General features: G+C 38.0%; 1 protein-coding gene across 5 annotated transcripts in view; it reads left to right on the forward strand.

Moving 5' to 3' along the window:
- TENT4A (terminal nucleotidyltransferase 4A) overlaps window positions 1-20,890 on the forward strand; it is a 62,392-nt gene extending 41,502 nt beyond the window's left edge. Inside the window, exons 11-12 of one of the 5 annotated variants that reach the window (XM_049824072.1) lie at window positions 7,238-7,396; window positions 18,642-20,890. In XM_049824072.1, coding sequence (XP_049680029.1) covers window positions 7,238-7,396; window positions 18,642-18,821 — 339 coding nt within the window. In that variant the 3' untranslated portion in view covers window positions 18,822-20,890. Of the gene's footprint in view, window positions 1-6,738; window positions 6,796-7,237; window positions 7,397-18,641 lie in introns of those variants that run through there. The other 4 variants (XM_049824073.1, XM_049824076.1, XM_049824074.1 and 1 more) reach the window with 4 other exon arrangements.
- Window positions 20,891-21,535: the final 645 nt, after the last annotated feature.

Below are 21,535 nucleotides of genomic sequence, written 5' to 3' on the forward strand. Positions count from 1 at the left end.
TTTCATACACCTTACCTTAGTGTTTCTGGTGATAATGTTCTTTGGGCTTCTATGACAAGATTATTTTGTGAAGAGTTCTGAGTTCTCAAGACCATGCAGTCATGTCCAGGTAGTTGAAGTTTCAGTGAACAAGGTGCCTGTGTAGTCTAGTTTGGGGGAGAACACAATCCTTGCCTCTATTTTAGTTTTTAGTATTTATACTGTGCTTTTTCAGACTGTTCTTGAAATTTTAGCTGTAGCTATTGCTGTTGAGGCTTTATAACAACCTTTCATCAGAATGTCAGTGCTTGATCTGCCTGCTGTTCTGCCCCCATCAGCTAGGGGATATGCTGAGCAGCGTCTTAAGTGTTTCGTGGAACATGTCTTTTCACTGTCTTCAAGTATTACATATTCAGTACTTTGATTGGATGCTTACATTGTGAGAGTAGTATACAAATATGACTGATAAGACTAATACTCATTATTCCTATCATTCTGCTGAATGCATACAGGATCCATATTGACTTTGGAACTTGCTCTGCAGTAATCGTGGGTTAGTACTTGAACTCAACATGCTTAATGAAGTTACCACCATCTCTCCTTCTTTCCTGTTAATCAAAGACTGTGAAATTTTAGCTTATTACAAGGAACTGTTGTACTTCCGTATTCACAGGTAGAGGTGATAGAGTATATGACATACCTTGTCCTGATAAATGTTGCTTTTTTTAAAGCAATTAAATTTGCAGGTGTAAGGCATGTGTTTACCTGCAGCAGAGGGACAGACACTACATAATAGTTACTGTAACAGCACTTCCTGTAGTCTTGTTAAATCTGTCTTAATAGTTATGATTAATTTGTAGAGTTCCAGTTGAAATTGTGTGTGTGGAGAGGGGGCAGAAGGGGGTGGCCTAACAAAATTCTCAGTCTGAGAGCGAGATTTTCTCCCTTCTTTCTACATGCCTGAATATTCTCATGTCCTAAGCAAAGTAATAATTCAAATATATGTATGGATAGCTGATCATCCTTTTGTAGAAGAATGCAGAGTCTATTTTACTCTTTTCCCCTTCCTGAACAAATAAGAGGCAAGTACTTCAATAAGTAGGCCTCTTACATCTTTCTTTAAAGACTAAAGCTTAAGTGACTTGCAGCCAGCTTGTCTCCAAATAAAGCAGTGGGCAACTCTGAGCACGCAGACACAGACAACCTGGTGTTACCAGGGAAAAGTATTTGATTGACATTTGATTTGGATCATTTAAGAGTTTAAGCCCCAAATCCTTTAAAACTCTACTCTTTTCTCCTATTAGTGTTGTGCAGATTACTGACAGTTTCTGCGGACCAGAGTGGAACAAATTTTTCCAGTGCTGCTTTTGCCTATTTTTCACCATGTAGTCCCCACACTTCTTTTTGTGTTTCTAACCCGTATCTCTGACCATGTGCTGTTTTATACTGTCTTATGCTCTCCTTCAGTTCTTCTCAGTTGCTTGAGCAGTCTTTTATCTGTATCCACTTGAAGTAAGTATAAATTTCTGCAAAGCTGCAGGAGGCACAATTTCGAGCACAAAATTATAAAGTAATTTAATAACAAGTATTCTAAGCAGCAAAGGGTACAGAAGGAATGTGTACATCAGCAAGTGAAATTGGATTTTGCTGCTATGATGTCAGTGAAGCAAGGAGAGAAGCACACAGTTTTGTAGAAGTCAAGTTCAGACTACTTTCTGATGCCAAAGGCTAGTCCTGTTCTTGCCATATCTTAATATTCCCTCCCATGAAAAATCCAGAGGTACCTAAGCCATTTTAGGATGGAAGAAAACCTAAATTCAGTATTTATATTCTAGTATGGTACATGTTCAGCTTACATAATGAGTCCTATAATTGAGTGCTTAACTTGAAAAACATGAAATATTACTGTACTCTTAACAATACAGACCAATTGAAAGCCTGTGAAATGAAGGTATTGGGGGTAACAAAGGAAATTTGAAATGACGCACTTCTGGGACCTTTTATATTTAAGATGGCTTATCTGAAATATATTGAGTATTGATTAAAACATGGAATAAGCCCACAGTCAGGCCTGGCAGGATATGGGGTGAGGTTAAAGGGGTACTGTGCTTGTATTTAATCTTGGTAGATACTAATTAGATTACGTTTTTAGTTGTCTTTCTGTAAAATTAACACTAATGCTTTTGGAGGATGCATATTTTTAATTTTGCTTGTGTATTCTGTATCTCTTCTTTCACTTTCCCCTCCTGTAAGCACAATGACCCAGATGTTTTCCTTTTGTAATGCAGTTGACCTAAAGGCAGAAAAATCAACCAATTGTGTCTTACTCAAGACTGTTTGTATTGTTTCATAGGCTGGCAAATGGAAATGGTACAACTGCATTGATGTAAATTCTCTACCCTGTGACCTCCTATAGAAGGAGAAATTTTGTTCGTTTCAATTCTACCGTATTTACACCATAGTTAAAGTTATGGCTCCACCTACCAAAAAGGGAAATGGCACAAGGTGATGCGGAAGAAATGTGATGTATAATCAATGAAATCACTTTGGAAGCATGTTGATTTACTGAGCAGAGTTAAGTATGCTGGGGCTAAAACCAGTCAAGTGAGAACATGCACTGAAGTTCTGTTCTTGCACGTGGCCCCAAACTATGAAATGTCTGAGGTTTTCTGGTATTGCTTTATGCTCCAAGGAGTGTGGTTTTACACTTTTACTAAGCCAATCCAGTAGTTAGATGTTCTTGCTAGGGATGTTTCTGTTCACTAGCTGCTCCTGCTTTTCTGCCCTGGTGTTCACCTAATCCTATGATGAGCTGATTCAGAAGGTGAAGCTAGCAAAAAGGGGATTACTATTTCTGTGGTTCACCTCTGTGAATTGGCTCAATAACATTAAATGCTAATGCAGGTATAATGGAGAAGGCCAGAATGGGAAAAGAGGCAAAAGGAGTAAGACTGGCAGCAGTTAGCTGTTAAATCAGTTTAATTCTAAGAAAGTAGAGGAGCACATGAAAAAATCTGTGTAAAGTGTTAACTATAAACACCAATTTTCTCACTATTTTCAGTTCTTGATGGAACACAATTTTTACTGAAGTGGTCATTGTTCTCTCAGCTTCCAGCTCCTGAATGTTGTGGGAAAAAGAAAACAATTGTTTAATTAGTGGCAGAAGTTTGGAGAATAGAAACAGTAAGAACCTTCTTGCCAAGACCTCTGTAGTTCATTCTTGGGAGGTGGGCAGTGGGGTGTAAGAACCCAAATCTGTCACATAAGCAAGAAATTTGCATTCTATTGTTTAAGTTTTGATTTCTGAATACTGATTTCTAGGATAGTTAGACTCTTCTACCACTGGGCCAAAACTTAAACAGACTGAGACTGTGAATTAATCTTTTTAGGCCACTCCAGCTTTTAAAAAAACCCCATTGTCTTGGAAATTGAAAGCTCTAAAATGGAAGCTGTTGTCAGTCAGTTGAAACTTCTCAACTGACTTCATCACGAAACAAAGCAGAAGGCACTGCTTTTTCATGCATTTAGAATCATGGAAAAGCAAGCATATGAGTATGATTGAGTGCACATGAAATTCATGGAAACTGAACTGTTGTCTTGATGGATGAATGTACCAGTACAGTTTACCTTGTATCTTAAGCCTTGAGTTATTAATGGAATGGAATAAGCTCTTACAGCCAGACCTAGTTAGTAAGGAGCTTCTGGTAAGTAAATATTGTTTTGCTGATGGGGTCCTGGGACTTCTTATAAGGGGAAATGCATTTTGCAGAAGAGTAAAGGATTTTTTGTTCTCTCCTGATGTCAGGAAGAGAAGTTTGGATTGTAAGATTGCTTCAGCTCTTTATCTTTCATACAACTGCAGTGTTTCACTGTTTCTGTCTACACAGAAGGCTAGGGGATCCCACTTCTCAAGCAAAATTTGCAGTTAGGTGAGAGATCATCGTTAACACTTGAGTTTCTAGGTCTCTTCCATACTTTTATCTTCTTTCTAACATTAAGGTAAATTAAAGAGTCCTCAGTAATCAAGGCTATGAATAATAGAAATCTTCCTTCCAGGTACTAAGTTCTGAGTCAGGAAGTTGAAAGTGGTTTAAAGAGTATGTTTTAAAATGGAAACTTACAGGTAGGATAAACCTGTATCTGGCAGTCTCTCTTTGTTTCCAAAAGCATCTCTTTAGAAGATATTTTCCTTGCAGGATGAGGACTCTGTATGATTGGCATTCATAGTAGTAGTATTCAAGAGATTGGAAACATATCTTGGCTCTTAGTGCAGTCATTGTAAGCTTTACCCCTTTATTTTACATTCATCTTTTTGCAGTGTGATGTCTGCAGCCCTTACCCTAATAAGGGTCAGAGGTTTTGTCTTCCAGATACGGATCTAAAGTGTCAGAGTATTACCTGTGTGCATTTACTTACTTGTAGATCTTCTGAACTTCTGTAATGCTTCAAGTTTGCACATTACACTTAAGAATCCTGTCCAGAAGACCAAATAAGACTTAATCCCTCAGTGTAGGCAGTGCTTGTGGAAAACCAGTTTTGTTCACATTGGGCTCAATTTTCTGGTCACTGAGGTTAACCTTTCAGTTTGAGTAAGAAAAGTAATGCTCTTCACAAAAGGATTTTGATGCTGATGAGAAGTCAGCGTATCAATTCCACATAGTAATCCTGTTAGCAATCCAGGATGACCTCAGAAGAGAGATAAAATCTACTTGTATGAGATGTGTATCAGTAAATAACATTGAGGCAGAAGAACATACCTGTTATAAATTAAAGCAACACAAGCTTCCTTTGTGCTGAAATTTATCTAGTCTCAGTTAAACCATATGACTTCCTTTTCTTTTCCATCTGCTGCTGCTTTCATACTGGAGTTAACTTTTTATTGCATAAAACCCCTTAGAAATCTTGTAAATGCGAAGTGTCCCATCTAGGTTAGGTATGTGACTCTTCAGGGGGTCTAATTGTATCTAAGCAGCTGAGAAAGAGTGGAGAGACTAAAACTATTCCTTGGTCAGGTTTGTGAAGGTTGCATCAGAGAAGATAATGCATTGGTTTGGATAGATGGTAAGATCCCCTTTTCCCTTCCATCTGCGTGCTCATGGTTACTTGTGAGCATGTGCAGAAGTTGTCTGTTCAAACTTTACTACTCCTTCTTTATTTTTTCTCTTTTTATAAGCTTTTTAATAATTCCATGACCAATAGTGTCTAAAGAAACTACAGCTTATTAATCCAAGCTTTTGCCCCTGTACCTGACTCTACCACCTACTTAGTTAAGAAAGTATCAGCTTCATCTTTGTAGAAACCTTAGCCTGTTCCCATGGCTAATAATCTAAGATTGGGCAAAGGAGAAAAATGCTATCTCATCCAGGCAGTTGGCTTTGCACATGCATACAACTAAGCTTAATTTTTTGATCAGTGCTACGACATGCCCACTGTGAACATATTTATTAAATGGTAAACATCTGGTCTCATAAATAAGACTTAAGTTTCTGCACAGATTCTTGGTACCAGTACGATCTGTCTCTAGTGCATTAATGATGCAAATATCTGAAACTGCTTTGCAAAGGCATTCTGTAACTTTTAGCACTGGCTAACCTAGTAGGAGAGCAGCTCCTTTCTTTCTAGAACTTATTTTTTAGTAAGCACAACGTAGGAGTGATTGTTCTAATAGCTGACAGTTTTATTGAGGACTGTTTCTACTGTGGGCATTCACTTCAGCTGGGATGCAAGTTTTGCTTTCTAGTACTTCATTGCTTAGGCTGCTCAGTATTCACAACTGTCAGTCTGTCTTAAGTGACCTTCTCCTTTCCCCAAGAAAATCTTTAAAATATTTTTTTTTGTTTCTGTCCTTGAAAACATTTTCCTGGACAGCCTATTCTCTAACTGAACAATCTAATTTGGAAAGCACAGCCATGTGAGGGCAAGTAGTAGCCCTGGAGGTCTATTTAAAGTTTGCTTGGTTTAAGTGAAGAGTTTTTGCTTCCAGGCAATTAATTTTTAGAGAAAGAACAATAGAATATTTCAGTAATTAACAATAAAGATCCTTGATAATCTGAGACAATAATGTCTTTTAATATGGTAACTCCTAAACTGATAATTGGCCAAGCCCCATCTCTTGCTATACTTTGAACCAGATGGCTGGAAATGGAAAAAACCACTAGTGTTTTGGGGTAAAGAATAGGTTTTTCCATTATTTTCAAGTTCAGAACACTTTGGAATTAAGGGTGAGTTAAAAAGCGGCAGTAAAATGGAGGGAAAGGTACTTATCTGCTGCCATTGTGTTATGGCTGAAAAATGAGTTTTACAAGGTCTGTGTTCAAAGTTGTTTCAAAAGGCTGTAGCTTGCCTTTCAACTTTCTCAACTTAGAAAATAATTGGTCATTTAAGAATTGAGGCAGTAAGTTGGGTGTTATCAGGCTTCAGTAATTCCTATAAACCCTTACATCTGTGCTTGCCTCCTTGCTTGTTGTCTAAGTGCTCCAGGCACACAGTGTTTTAACATCACCACTATGACTACTTATGATGCATCTGTAATTCCTGTTGGTCAGGCTGGAAGGAAGACAAATAGTGATCAGTAATACCAGTTCCATTATAGTATCTCTTTTTCTGTAAACCTACATCCATCTTGCTTCCCCTGAAGAATTATCACTCAGATTTCTGTTGGGAAGTGAGGGGAACAGAACTCCTAACTAGCAGTTGAAGTGGGGACTGGTGTGCGTATACTAGTCTTGACTGGCAGACCGTCTCCTTGTTTCTTGGTAGGTGGAGCCCTAACTTTGCTGTTGCTGGGTAGAATGGGAGAAGACTATAACAATTGCAGTGGGTAACTTTGCCGTACAGATAAATACAATCCAGAACACTGTTCAGAGGACTGATTCTGTCATGATATCTAAAATTCTAGCCCTTGTATCACTAACAGTGTTGCTGTTCTTGTTCTGTTTTTCTCCCAACCTTAGTTCCCATCTTTTAATTCGCATTTGGTAGAGATATAACTTTGGCTTTTGAGCTGACTGGAACTGACCTGTGATTGCCATAGACCTGTTGACATTGTTTCCTTGATGCAGGTTCAATTAAACTTCTGCTAGATGTGTAAAATAAACATAGTGCTGGCTTATATTATATTTTTTACCATTGAAAAAAATCATTGAATTTTACAGTATTCACATGAGTTGATATTTGGGTGCATTTTCACATGCATAGCCTGTATATACTGTACTTTCTGTAAAGTTGCTTTTCTTTTCCCCTTTTTCTCTGCCAAAAGGATTCTGATACACCACCTTGCACAGCTCCTAATGTTTACCAGTTCAGTCTGCAAGCACCGACTCAGCTTATGGCCAGTTTACCACCCGCATTGCCTATGCCAAGTGGTAAACCCCAATCTGCGCCTACGAGAACCTTGATAATGGCCGCCAGTAATCAGGTATGAGCCAACTAAATGGAGCAACTTTTTCATGAGAAAGCGATCAAATCGAAAGTGTAGATCATTTTTGCTGTGCTGTCAGTCTAAAAACCTCTGAAGATAACCTTCATATAGCATGTGCTAAACTTCATGTAATCATAAAAGTACTTATCTGCCATGTCAGAAGTGTGGGGAGAAGAATGGGTGGGAAAGGGTTCGGTGATTGAGATGCATCTCTGAATGTAAGAGCCCTTCCACAGCACACTGATGCCTAGGAATAAGTTGAAGGGAGAGTGTCAGATGTCTGACTTCTTAATTTGTATTTGAGGCTCCTGGTGCCTAACCAGTGGGATATTTACAGATCTTTAGGCTATTTAACTTCCTGTTCTTAAAGTAGAAACTTCATGTAGGTGGTGTATCTGTAAGCTAGTTTTTGAATCTGAAGAAATAGTACTGACCTCTCTAGGCTTGTTTAGTTGTCTTAATTTTGCATTAGTAGAACAGATCTGACTACACTTGTAACTTTCTGTAATACATTTTAAAGATAGAGAACAGAAAATTAATTATGGGCATGTCTACAAGAATTTTTACCAAAAAAATGCGTGCTTAAATATGCTGGGAGGTGAACATGCAGGGAAATGGTATGTTACTCAACTAGCCTGAAGTATTTAGCTAGTGTATCTGTTACAGTACATGGGGGAAAAAATTTTTTTTCTTACAGTCTTAGTGCCTCTATCTGTAGGAAAATATTCCCTCAATCTTGATTATTAAAACTATTAGTCAGAACAGCTGCCTCACGTGAGCTTTAATGCAAGTTGTGTGTTGTAGGTTGCCTATGATAACAAAATAATGAGCTGGTTTCTTTGAAACCTAGTTTTGATCAGGTTCTTACAAGGTTTTTGTTTTCTCAGTCTTTCTATCACAGTTCTTGGGAATCTAGGGCCAGGATATTTTCAACTTAATGACTTTGTGTTTTTTAATTCGATTCAGCACTGGCATGACACAAGATGTATTTGCTTCAGATTCTGCTTTGAGATTATGTTCAAGTATTTTGCAGAATCGCAGAGTAGTTGAGGCTGGAAGGGTCCTCTGAAAGCCACCTAGTCCAACTCTCCTGCGCAAAACAGGGTCAGCTACAGCAGGTTGCTCAAGGCCTTCTCCAGTCAGGGTTTTGAGTATCTCCAGGGATGGAGACTCCCCAACTGCTCTGGGCAACTTGTTCCAGTAGAAAAGTTTTTGCTTAAATTTAAATGGTGGTTTCTGTATTTCAGTTTATGCCTGTTGCTTCTTGCCCTTTTACTGGGCACAAGTGAGAAGAGCCTGGCTCCATCTTCTTTATACCCTCTCATTAACGAGACCCATCAGTAAGATCCTTCCTGAGCTGTCTCTTGAGATTAAATAGTCCTAGCTCTGTCATAATTTCCTTGTATGACAAATGTTTTAGTGCCTTATTTATCTTCTTGGACCTTCATTGGACTCATCCCTGTATGTCCATGTCTCTCTGTTACTGGGGAACCCAGACTTGGGCCCAGCACTCCATGTGTGGCCTCACCAGTGCTGAGTAGAGGAGAAATGATCACCTTCCTTGACCTGCTAGAGATACTTTTCCTAATGTAGCCCAGGATGCTGTTGGCCTTCCTTGATGCAATACTGGGAATCCCTGGTCACTTTAGGCCAAGCTGCTTTCCAGTTCGTACCGGTGCGTACTGGTGTGGAGGATTATTCCTTCCCAAGGGCAGAGTTTAGCATTTCACTTTTTCAAACTTCATGAGATTCCCGTCAGCCCATTTCTCCAGCCTGATAAGGTCCCTCTATGACAGCACAACCATCTTATGTATCAGTCACTCCTTCCAATTTTGTATCATCTGTAACTGTGCTGAGGGTCACTCTCTCCCATCATCCAGGTCATTAACAAAGATGTTAACTAGTGTTGGTCCTAGTATCAGCTCTTGGGATATACCGCTAGCTGCTGACCTCCAGCTGGACTGCGTGCTGCTGATCAAAATACTTTGAGCCTGGCATGTAAGGCAATACTTCTCATTCATCTTGTGAGTTTGATTTATATGTCTAGAGATGGTAACTGCTGCTTACTACAGAATTAAAAGAAACCCCAATCATAGTGCTTTAAATGTTGAAACTTTTTAGATAAACAATGAAGAAATTTCATCTGGACAGCATTTTCAATGTTCAGTAATATCAGCATTGAGTTAGGGTATGTTATAGCTTGATGCCCAAATTCTTCATAGTTACTATGCCAGTGCTTGTTTTAGGCATGTCACTGAAATGGTTTTCACCCTCTTTATCATTTAGACCACCTGCTTTCCCTTTGCATACTGCAGGTGTTCCACTGGTTCCTTGCAGGCAGGTTAATGTAGAAAGGGTACCATCTTTGAAAGCTGTTATCACATGCTCTTCCCAGCTACCTCCACAATCCTCAGTCATCTACAAAGCCCCACTTGTATCTTGAGGTATGCCTTTTGTTTTGATCTTCTAAGTGATGACATAGATTCCTCCCTGCCTCTTCCCCCCTTTTATTTGTCCTCCCTTACTGCTGAATCTTACCTAGGCAAAACCAGCTTATCTGCACAGGAAATGTTGTCTATTAGTGAGAAGCTGAGAGAACAATATATTGGTTTTTAGTGCCTGCAATTGAGTATTCACACGCTAGTGTACAGCCTGAAACTTTTGAAGTTTGTTTAAAATAAAACTGGAGAGCTATTTGAAGTTAAACTTCATCTAAAATACAAACTTAGTTGAGTTTATTCTTTTCCTTAACAACTTGGCTTTTCTGAAGAGGTACCCTGGAGCTTAACTTCATTGAAGTTACACAAAAAAAATTTCCAGTTTTGAGGCATGCAGTTGCTGGTACAAAACAAGTTGGCATCCAGAGTTTTTTTCCTCAGTTATGAAGAGGCAATGTGTTGCATGAATTTTGGATCTCTCTTGGCATTTTGAATCTTGGAAAACAACTGCTTTGTAGCACTTTTTCTGGCTTTCTGTTACTTGGCTGTCCTCTCCAATACTTGTTAACTGTTCTTTTAGTAGTTTGTACAATACTTATGTTTAAAATCGGGAATTTTTCTGTGGCTTTTGCTTGGCAAGGATGTGCCTTTGAGATTCATGTTAAATCAGAGGAATTTCTTGCTATCTACAGTTCAGAAATGGGATGATGGCTTTTCTGCATTGAATTTAACAAAAGCTTATGTATTGTCAGGTAGAAATGTTCTTTTTTCATACGAATTATGACCAAGTCAGAAGTGGGAAATGAAATCATTCTAACCCAGAATACTGTAAATGTCTCCATTTGCAACTTTCTGGAGCGTGACTGAGCTAGATTAGGTTGATGGCTTTCCTTTTGCAGTTAATGTAACTTAAAAGTTATAAACTAGCATGGTCTTAATGGGCACATTTTACTAGCTCAGAGGACTCCTATCCTGATAGACTTGAACACATGCAAGCCTTTTTCTTAACAGCGAGTGTTCTTTCGTATTAAAAAAGTCTTTGAAAGGGAGTAATTTGTCTGCATGGTGTCTTCAGCCTTTTCTCTGGCAACTTTCTCTGCCTCAGTTTAGCTTGGAAGCTGTACCTAGGTTTCCAGTATTACCCTCAAAAGCAGGAGGTGCCAATGTCAAGAGCACTAACTGTACTTTGAACAGCTTGCAGCCTTCTAGGCAAATTCTCTGCCATTAGAGCTTCCTAATACTTTCTTTTTTTGAAGTAGCTTTAGTGTGATTACCAATTCTGTTTACATACTGCATAATTAATTGGAGAATTTCCAGGTAGTTCAGGGACTAATTAAGCTCCTGATAAAGGTCTGCATGCTTTTTTGGATCATCATCATCATTTTTCCAAGGTAATCATTCTTCTACTTTGCTGACAAGCAGTTTGAAATTTTACTTGGGAGAGCAGAAGAGTTTATGAAGCAGTGCTGCCCACTGAAATAAGCAGAAAAACAGATATTGGCATGCATGTCCAGTTGAATGGAGGGGGCAGAAATTGCTTGGTGACTTCCCATGGAGAAAAAAGGACTACTTTCCTTGTTATTTTGGGATTAAATAAATTCAGTTGTTCTTGGATTGCTGGTCACTTCATCACCAGTGAAGACAGAAGAAACTTTGTGTTGCTTAGGTCAGAAGAATTCCTTTCTTTTACTTTGTGGTTTTTTTCCCCAAAGAGCAGTCTTTTGATTCAAAAGTATCTAAAGCCAGTAAGCACCAGTCCTTCTGCTGTGCTGCCTAAGAAAACCTCCACTGAAGACCCTTTAGATGAGTGGTGTCTGATCGTGAATATGTTAATTGAAAATTTAATAGCAGCATTCACTGGCTCAGTTCTGAAGCACAGGAGACAACTAGGAATGAAACCTTAATGTCAGTGCTGAAATACCACAGTCTTAGAAGAACTTGTAGAAGTAATTTGTTTTTCAGATTCTTTTGTGTTTGGTCATATAAGGCCAGACACTTAAACTTAAACACCTTGTTTATATTGCTTTACAGGCACTTCACTGGCCAAAACACTTCAGTCTGCTCTTATCCAGAACAATTGTTAATGGTGTTGCTTTGTCTGACTAGTAATGCTGATACTGCTAGTATCTCTGGAGTGATTCCTCAAAAGTTAGCAGCATTGGAAACAAAAATAACATTGGCCAGGGACTTCAGTAAAAAATGTATTTCTTTTAGATGATTGCAGGCAGGTTAAGTGTAGTTCACTGTGACAAAAGATACATTTGTAAAGATAGATTAATTCATGTCAAGACCGAATGCTAGTCCACTTTACCAAATATTTCTGAGAACGCAGGTGTCGTCAACTAGTCAGATGTACAAATATGCTAAATTCCCTTAGTGTAGTGTGATGCTTCAGAGTTTTTAGTATGTTAACTTCAGTTTAGAAGTGACTTGGCTTGTTTCTTCAATGGCATTATTAAGCTGTTTAGGTACTGAAGGTTTCTTCAGCCAAATGGCATTTTTCTTATCTTTTATTTAGAGCTCTCTCATTTAGGGTGGAATACTTTTTGGTGTCCATGCATTTTGTTAGGCAAAAGGAGGAGGATGCTACTGCCTACTTTGGAAGCAGTTTTGATTCTAAATGTCAGACTCCCATCTTCTGTGTATGACAGATCATTGCTTGTTTTTTTTATTTAATACAAGCAAAATTAGGAAAAGATGATGTTTTATTTCCCAAAGAATGCAGAGAAGAAAAAACTGCATCTGAGTTTCAGAGGCTGTTCAGCTGAAAGCAGTACTCAAGATATTTTTTCATCTTAGATTCTCATATATTTACATGGACAGTCTTTATGTGGTGATCTCCTTCTGCATAGGGAAACTGACTTAGCTTGACTAGACCCTGGATAAGCTAACCTGACTGCTTACAACAGAAGGTCAGACTAAATGATCTCCAGAGGTCTCCATATAGACATCCAGGTCTCCAGAGGTCTCCATATAAACATCCAGCCTAGATGTTTATGTGACTGTATGAAAGTCTCTGGCCACCTTGGTTGCTTCCTGAGTGCTTTTTGAGTTGCAGGAAAGACACAAAGTCTGAATAGTAGTTTCTAGGAACATAAATAAACCCACCATAAATAAAAGATAGACTTAAAGAAATGTAGAAGTAATACCTGATTTTTGTTTGCGTAGTACGCCTTTATCTTCCAGTGTCACTGTGATCAGATTGTTGCTTCCAAACTGAGATTGAATATTCACAGAAGCATTTCCTCTACTGACTTTTTCACGTGTACTGTATTGATACCAGCTCATCATTTGGAAAGTGTTTTGGGTCTGCTCACAGTAATAATACCTTTCTGTTCCAAATAAAAAGGTGAGAAATCTCAGTGAGGTAAGATTTCTCTTTAAGGTCTAAAACTGTCAGCTTTACGCTAGAGAAGCTGTTATCTCGTTCTCCTTAATGACAAGTATGCAGATAACATTTCATGGCCCATGTCACAACAGCAGCGAAGTTGCAGTATGAGTTCTGTCTTCTGGTAGTGTTGTTTTGACTCTCCCCCCTCACTTTTGAAACCTGACTGGTGACAAGATCAAAGAGGGTGTTTATTTTGTGTGTCAGATTCTCCTTCCTTTACCACAAGGTAGCTCAAAATATGTTCAGACTATGATGGTAGTATCTACTGTCAGTCACTCATTCCAGGGACTAGGCCCTCTGGTCTCTCAAACAGTAGTTTGCCTAATCTGTTGTTAAAGGTGAAGAGAACAAAAAGCTTCTCTTTGTTACAGGCTACTGGCAGAGCTACCACACAAAGTAAAATAGGGTACGAAGGACCAATATAACCTGCTCCCTTGTGGCTTTGAGTCTTTCAGTCTCTAGTGTTAGAAGACAAGAAACATCTAAAACTTTTCTTTCTTCTGAACTCTTTCTAATCTCCATGTTGATTTTTTTCTTTGCTCCTCTCACAGCTGACTGCATAAATGCTGTTTTCTTCTTTTAACAGGAGCAGAAATGGGTTTTGGCTCATTTTATAAAATCTGTTCAGGACTCAAGATCTTGTCAGTTGTAGCTGAAAGTAGCCAGTAGGTCTGAACAAGGGGTCCAAAAGGAGAGGAAGTGTCTTTAAAGTTTGCAGTACTTTGGGCCTTATTTCCCCAGACCACCAGTTCTAAACAAGTTGAGTAAGAACTTACTTTGGTTTTGCTGTACTTCAGCTTAGAAGTCTAAACCACTTATAAATCCTACCAGATTAAGAGTATGGCCAGGTGGCTAGTGCAAATATCTTGTAGAATCCTGTTAGCTAATGTAAAGTAACGAGGCTAGGTTGAACCATTGCCTAATACTTGATTTATTGCTCATGCAGTAATGACTAAAATGTTGCTTAGGTCATTGCCCATTGTTTCTCTGCAAAACAGTGAATTTATTTCATAAAGAAGTTAAATTTTACTTACATGCAAAATACATATTTTTAGTATATTTCCAGATGTTATGCTCAAAGTGGGAAAGTAAACATAAATCCTTTAAAAAAGTGTTCTTTATGTTTTTGTGTTTTGATTGTTTTTTTGTTGTTGTTTGGGTTTTTTGGTCGTGTTTTTTTGCTACACGCCTAAAATAGAGAATTTGGAAATATGGTGAGAAATTGAAAAGAACTTTGAAAATGTATGTTAAGTTATTTAAATGGATACTTAAAATGTTAATGGTGCATTAAAGTTCTTCTGAATACTATTCCATAATATTTCACATGGAATGATTTTGAAGTATGAGTTTGATTACAATTCCGATCAACTGCAGACTAGATTCAATCATGGCCATTAATCCTGTAGTCTTAGCAACAAAATAGTAAGTATGTGTTCTTTCTAAACTGTCTTGTGCCTTTTCTAAACTTTAGCTTTGTAGGTCCTTACCAATTATTTTTGAGTGCTGTATGTATACACACTTTTCTTTTAGAGTACTGATACTTCATTTTCATTGCTAACACTTCTCTGCTTTTTTCTTCTTTCTTTAGAGATGCTAACAGGCAAAAAAACCCAAACACCAAACCAATTCAGAAACCCTGTTTATGTTTAGACTTCAGCTCTCTTGTGTTACTTGAGTTATTTCAAAGTGTAGGTGATTTATTTTTGGCAATAAATTTTCTTTTCTAACAATGGCAGTCTTTGAATGTTAGCAGGTTTGTGTAGTAAATTTGCCAGTACTTAAGAATAAAAGTTTTGTTTCCATAGTAAATAATTTCTTGGCATTTCAATTTCCACCAGGTTTGTGGTGTTTGGGGTAAAGGCCAGGAGCATCCTTTTCTTAAATTTCTTAAAATTTCTGGAAATTTTTCTAATCTGTTATGTGACACAGAATTCCACCCTTCCCTGCCAACCCTGGGCTTGTCTAAATGCATTTTATTTTTTTAGTTTTTCCCTCCAGATCTAGCAACTTTTATTTGCAGAGGTTCAAATTCAACAGACTTGTCAAAACAAAACCCAAAACCAAACCAGTTCTATCAGTCAGTTGTTGAATCAATAGCCCTATGATGGGAGAGATTATTCTATCAAGAGAAATAGATCTAAAGAAGTCAAAACATCTAAGGATTTGTCTGTCGTATCACAGATGTAGGGCTTTCTTTTTTGATTATCTGATCTTTCAGCCATCATCACATTAGACTTGCCATTTCTTGGTGGTTATGGGAGTCCTGAGCATGTGAATATCCAGAAATGTGTAGACCAGAGACAGCTGTTTGATACAGCGTCTTGGGATTTCCAAAAGATATGAAGTAAACTTATTTTACCAAAGATTCTGAAAGAAATTAAGTGGAAGATATGTGCCCTCTTGTAAAGAATTAACTAGTTAGAAACAAAGATTCAGTTTTTGTAGTAAATGGAGTTCACCAGGGAACACCAAGCCCTGCAGGAGTTTGTGCTGGGCCTCGTGCTCCCTAACATCTGAAAGGCAATGGATGAAGGGTGGTGAAGTTTGCTTGTGGTGTTAAGTTCCTTAAGGGCCAACTGAGAAGGGGTGCAGGACCTTTCAAGGTGATGCGTCAGGAGGGAGAGAAATACTTTAAATTTTGTAAAGAGTGGTATGCCCTGGGCTGACAGTTTCTTGCAAAGATGAGATCTTGATGTTTTTGCAGAAAACTGCTTTGATAATGCTTTCTTGATTTCCTACTGAGAATTGAGTGTCAAACCAGATTTCAGACATTATTAGGAATAAAGAGCAGTAATGAAAACATCATGTAAAAATCCATGTATGTCCCCCATCATGAACAGTGAGTACAATTTTGCCTTCTACACCAGATGAAAGTTATAATTCAAATGGGAGAAGAATACGGAAGGATGGCAAACAGTGGTCAAACATATGGAATTGCTTCTGTGTGAAGAATGAGTGATTCTTTAACCTGGAGAATAAAATAAGGAGGTATATGATCTAGGTCTGTGTAGTCATCAGCAGTATGTGGAAAAGTCAGAGAGCAGAATGACAAGAAATTAATTACTCCAAGAACTGAAAAAATCATCAGATAGTAGGTTCAAATTAAACATGATGCTCATTTAAGCTGTGAAATGCCATAGCACAAGATGCAGGATGCTAAAAGCTTATGGCTTAAAAAATCCGAACAAATGAGCAAACAATATCTAGTTGAGAACTAGTAAATACAAAGGCAACATCTCTGACTTAAGAGGTCCCTGAGTCAACTTCCTTAAGTACCTGCTGTCTGCTGAGTTGTAAGACGGATGGATTCAGATTCTGCTCTTGACAGTTTGACAGTCTTTATCTTGATGGCCTAAAAAACAGTGTGAAATGCTTCATGACAAGCTAGAGATTGCTTTCTGGCTAGCTTATTAATCATTGTTTGGAAGTTTGATTACCTTCTGAATAAACTAGGGATACAACTTCTTTTAGGATACAGGTAGATAGGTTTAATTGTCATACTTGCCGTGGGGCTTGTCTGATCTTGTGGTGACCTGCCTTCCTGCCCCCAATAATTTTCTTTCTGAATCACCAAAATGAGGATGAAGTTGCCAGATTTTTCCCATTTCCAGCTGAAGAGGATAGGCTTGCTGAGACTTTGTATGCTCCTTGGTCAGAATTTTGTTCTGGTTGTACAGTGGCAAAACTAAAGTTTTCCTGTGTCTTTTTTTCAGCATATAGTTGAGGGTAACTGTAATGACTGGCTGTTTTGAGTGTTTTAACTGTTGAAGGATCATTTTTAGTATCTTGACCTCATTTAATGTAGATGCTTAATTGTCTGCTGATATAATTGAGTCAGATGTACACTTCCTGAACTAGAAGACTTTGCTGCACAAGGATGTGATAAGATGTGTTTGCTTGAAGGACCACTTGCCAAAAATATAAAACATTCTCTAAATTTTTTTAGTCTCATATTGTTGACTTTCATAAATAGCTTCCAGTAGATGTTTTAGCAACATATGTCAATAAATAAGGTTTGGGTAGTTGTGTCTCTTAAGAATGAGGGATTCTCAGCTTGCATTCCCTTTTTCTGCATGTCCTTGAATATTATACCATTGATAGTCTACACTTAGCATCTCTGTCTTGGGAGTCTAGAAGGTGCATGTTGAAGGTTGATTAGGTTGCTGTAGGACACACTTTACAAATTAAAAAACAGTTTAAGGGTTTTTTGCCACGCTGCAGTTAACTTTATTCCTTAATACTAGTCTTCACCAGTTTGTTTTACTGTATGCTCAGTGTCTCTTCTAATTATAATTTGACAGTAAAATGTTGCTTATGGAATTATGCCTTCAATAACTGTTTTGGTTTTGTGCACATCACTGTAATGATGGCTTGGTGTTCTCATATTTCTTTCTACTCCAAACTTGTTTGGAAATACAGGTTACTAAAGTAGCTGCAGATATTTCACATTCTAAACAGTTGTCTCAAATGTCAGCTTTATGGTGTTCCTGTTTAACCACTTAGGGTAGACAAAATGATGTATTAGCTTTGTTAAAGGCAGTCAGTTGTCTGTCTTAAATTTATTGCCATCAGGTGTCAGGTTGTTTGCATTGAAGTTATCAGTATTTGGGAAGTCTGTTTCAATTTAATCTTTTGAAATTCTTGCAGCCATTTTAAATACATACACATTAAACCAACTTACTGTATGCCACTAAGTGATAGGGATGCCTGTAGTACCTTATGGTATGGTAGATTTACTCAGGCTGCCACTAAACCTTTTTGGCAGTTTCTGTTCCAAGTTATTGGAGATTCCCCCAAAACAAATGTCATGCTATGTTCCTGATCATTCAGTTTTCTTGCCTTGGTCTGGATGTGCGGTATGGTATAGGAGCCATCTAGCTGTATGATCAGACCAGTAGGATTTACAAGCTCCTTACAAGCCACAGCTGGTTTACCTGTAGCTGAGTGAGATTATGGGTGAAGCAGACTCATGCTTTGTATGTATCAGTACATATGATCACGTCCTTACATTTATCCATGATGTTTCTGAAAGTCTTATGGAGTATCTCACTTGGTCATGCTCTTGCTAAGATCCTCTAAAATAGACATAACTGTCACAGTATTTAATGTGGAAGATCTTTGTTTTTATAAGGGTGACGTGTAGGGAGTGTGTTCCATGCTGAGATCCAAGGGTTTTAAGGACGCTTTGAAATCTACACCATTTAATTTGCAGGACACCTACTTCAGAAAACACCTCTTAAGCTGTTAGTGCCATTGGACTTGCACAGCTAAAATTAGACAAGCACGAAAGGACTAGTTGCTTCAAGCAGTGTTCTGTGGGAATGACTTTATGTTGAGGAGATACCACGGGTAATATGTGCCTTGTTTCAGTTGTTTGTATGCCTAAACTGAGTGCTTGTCTTGTGTTTTTTAGCAGCACGGTGGAATGAAGTTTTCCATGAAAGGAACTCATAACCAAGGCAACAGCTACAGCCCTGTCAGCAGTGGAGGCATGAGGCAACCAGTTGGTAACCGAGGACACCACCAGTACAATCGTAATATATGGAGAAGAAAAAAACACAGAGACAGTTTGCCTATTAGTCTGAGCAGATAATGGCAGATGCCAAAATGACCTTCCCTGTTCAGACAAATGGAGTGAGTGCCACTCAACTTGAGGGATGGAGACCAGCGTCCAGCACATCGTTTTATTGGTGTTGCCAAATATCTGCAGCTGACTTCTTTGCATGTTTCTTTGTGTGGTGGTTCAGTCCATCTTCAAGAAGTAGTTGTGCTTATCTGTGAAGCCTTATTAAATGTGGAAGTTTGTTTTCTGCCTTCCCACAATGGTTCATACAGTGCCGAAGCAGCTCTGACACTAGAACTGCAAGGACATTTACAAATGCTGTGGCTTTTTTGCTGTGGCTACATCTGTTCCTTTGTGGGTTCTGTTTTCTTTTATTTTAGAAGTGAAGGAAACTTCAGCCCCTTGGAATTCTTTTTTTTTTTTTTTTTTGCAGCAAATCAGGTTGGGAATTCATAAAAGTAAATTTGCTGCTCTCCTGGTTTTTTTTTTCAAAGTTCAGAATTTTTTGCTCTGTAAATATTGGAAGTATAATTTGTGCAATAACTTGGAATTTTTAATTTAATTTCATATTGTCACGTAAGTTATATTTAAGGGGAAGAGGTTTTTTAATTTACAGATCCTTTCCCAGGTTGCATTATCTAAGTTGGGTTCATAGTTTTGGCAGGTTGTCTGAGCAGTGTTACAAACATGACATTTGGTAATATTTGAGGCTTCTTGATTCACAATGAAAGTGCGATTTGGCTTACGGTTTTAAGAAGGTATTAAGCTCCAAAGCATTTTGACCCTGTGTTTTTTAGCTCATTGTCTGGCCTCTATCAGTCGTCTTGCTCTGACCAATGAGTTTTAATTTTATTCCTTTAACTAGACAACAAATCCAGCATTTGTAGTACCAGAAGTAAAACTTTTGAGAGGGAGGGGAAAAAGGTTGGTTCAAGTCCTGATGTGAAATTAAAAAGCTGTGAACTACACGCTTTGATGCATTTTAGTAACGTAACCTGTTAATGTTTGGGTTCAAACAACATTATTAAACAGAGGTACCCGGCTTAAGGAATGTGGAGAAAGGAAATATGTTGATTCCATTAAGGAATCTGTATAGCAGTATGCATTAGTTCTGTTAAGAGCAAATATATAAAAAGTACTTCAGCTGCTCTAAGCATTACGAGAAGTATCTTTTAATGTATTGCAGGAGAGCACAGCCCAGTGTTGTACACAGTATGAGTGGCTGGCACTTAATTTACAGATGCATACAGGTATACTATGCAAGTGTGTATTGCCATGACAAACACTGTCTTTAACTTTTTGAAAAATGTACATCCTGCCTAACCCTGAGTTTTTAAAGCACCACAGTTGTCCTGGGAGTAGGTCACATCTCACGCCCTCTGACTTCCTGTTTTTTTTAATGAGAGTTCTTAAGCTATACAGAAAACTACAGATCAGTTATGTAAGTCCACTAGCAGAGAAAGCTGAAGAATCCTGTTAACAGGACATCTATACTGTGTACAGATATAGAAGGTTTTAAAACTGATATCTGAATATTAAAATGAGGTGTCAAGCATGAAGCTTTTTAATATGCTGTATGCCTTTGAAGCAGAAGTAGTTCATGTTATTACTGAATCTGTCAAACACAAACAGGTCCTTGAGGGGAGAGAGGGCAACATTCCAAAGTAGAGTAGTGCATATCTGTTTGCAAAAAGTTTGTCTTAATGCTCCAGACTCATCACAATTAAAAAAAATAATTTTAAAAATTGTGAGCTGATTCATAAATAATATCTAAGGGCTGTTACATGAGCCTGTACTGCTTAGTCTTCACACACTAGCAATATTGAGCATAACTACATTAAGGAGCCTTCAAAGGCTTTAGTTGGTGTCTTATACTAGCGTCCATTTTAAAGCAAAACTCATTTGAAAAGTGGTATCATGTAACACTTCAGTCATGGTGAACCAAATAAATTGGCCTGGCTATCACTGTGGTTATGTGCTACAGGTTTAAAAAAAATCATGTTTAAATTTTTTGTGTGGACAACTATGTGGAAGCTAAAATTGACATATTTTTATGTAAAGTTTTCTATTCTTTGATTTTTAATAAACTTTGGAGACCAGTCACTCTTCTGTACATTTTTATGGAAAATTTAATGGATGTAGTAATACTTGACCTTACCCTGTTGTTTGAAATACACTTTGAATGTCTGCTTTAAATTGTTCATGCTGAACACCTTCAGAATGAGCTTGGAAGGATGCCCTCCACAAATGTTTGTGATGTGTTTATAAAGGGAGTAACTAACATGGCTCTTGGTTTTGTAGCTGTGGATTTGATCTTTTGATAATGAGAGAGCAAAGGAGCTGGAGGCAGTTCCCAACAATATTCTTAAAAGAGAAGATTGACTAAATGATTCCTTGGGATACCTTAAGTTTCCATATAAATTTTTTAGTCCCTCCCTGTAGTTTCTGAATTCCTTTCAAAATATTTGTCCAGTTTTCAGCCTCCTCAAAGGTTGGACATAGCTTGTCTTTTTTGTTGACTTCTGTTAACCTTGTGAGAGGACTCTGAAATGTCAATAACTGAATCAAATTCAAAATTTCAGAAATTGAGTCTTTGGAAGGAACTTGTGTAAATCTGTGAGCTCCAAGAAAGGAAACCAAAGTATTTTTAATAGATAGTAATGCAGGGCTAGGGATTCAGAGAGGTCTGTGGTACTTGGTCAGTCTTAATGAGTATCCACTGGAGAAAAGTAGAGAATTGGTGG

This window comes from Accipiter gentilis, chromosome 20, assembly GCF_929443795.1.
Source record: "Accipiter gentilis chromosome 20, bAccGen1.1, whole genome shotgun sequence".
Classification (NCBI taxonomy): domain Eukaryota; kingdom Metazoa; phylum Chordata; class Aves; order Accipitriformes; family Accipitridae; genus Astur; species Astur gentilis.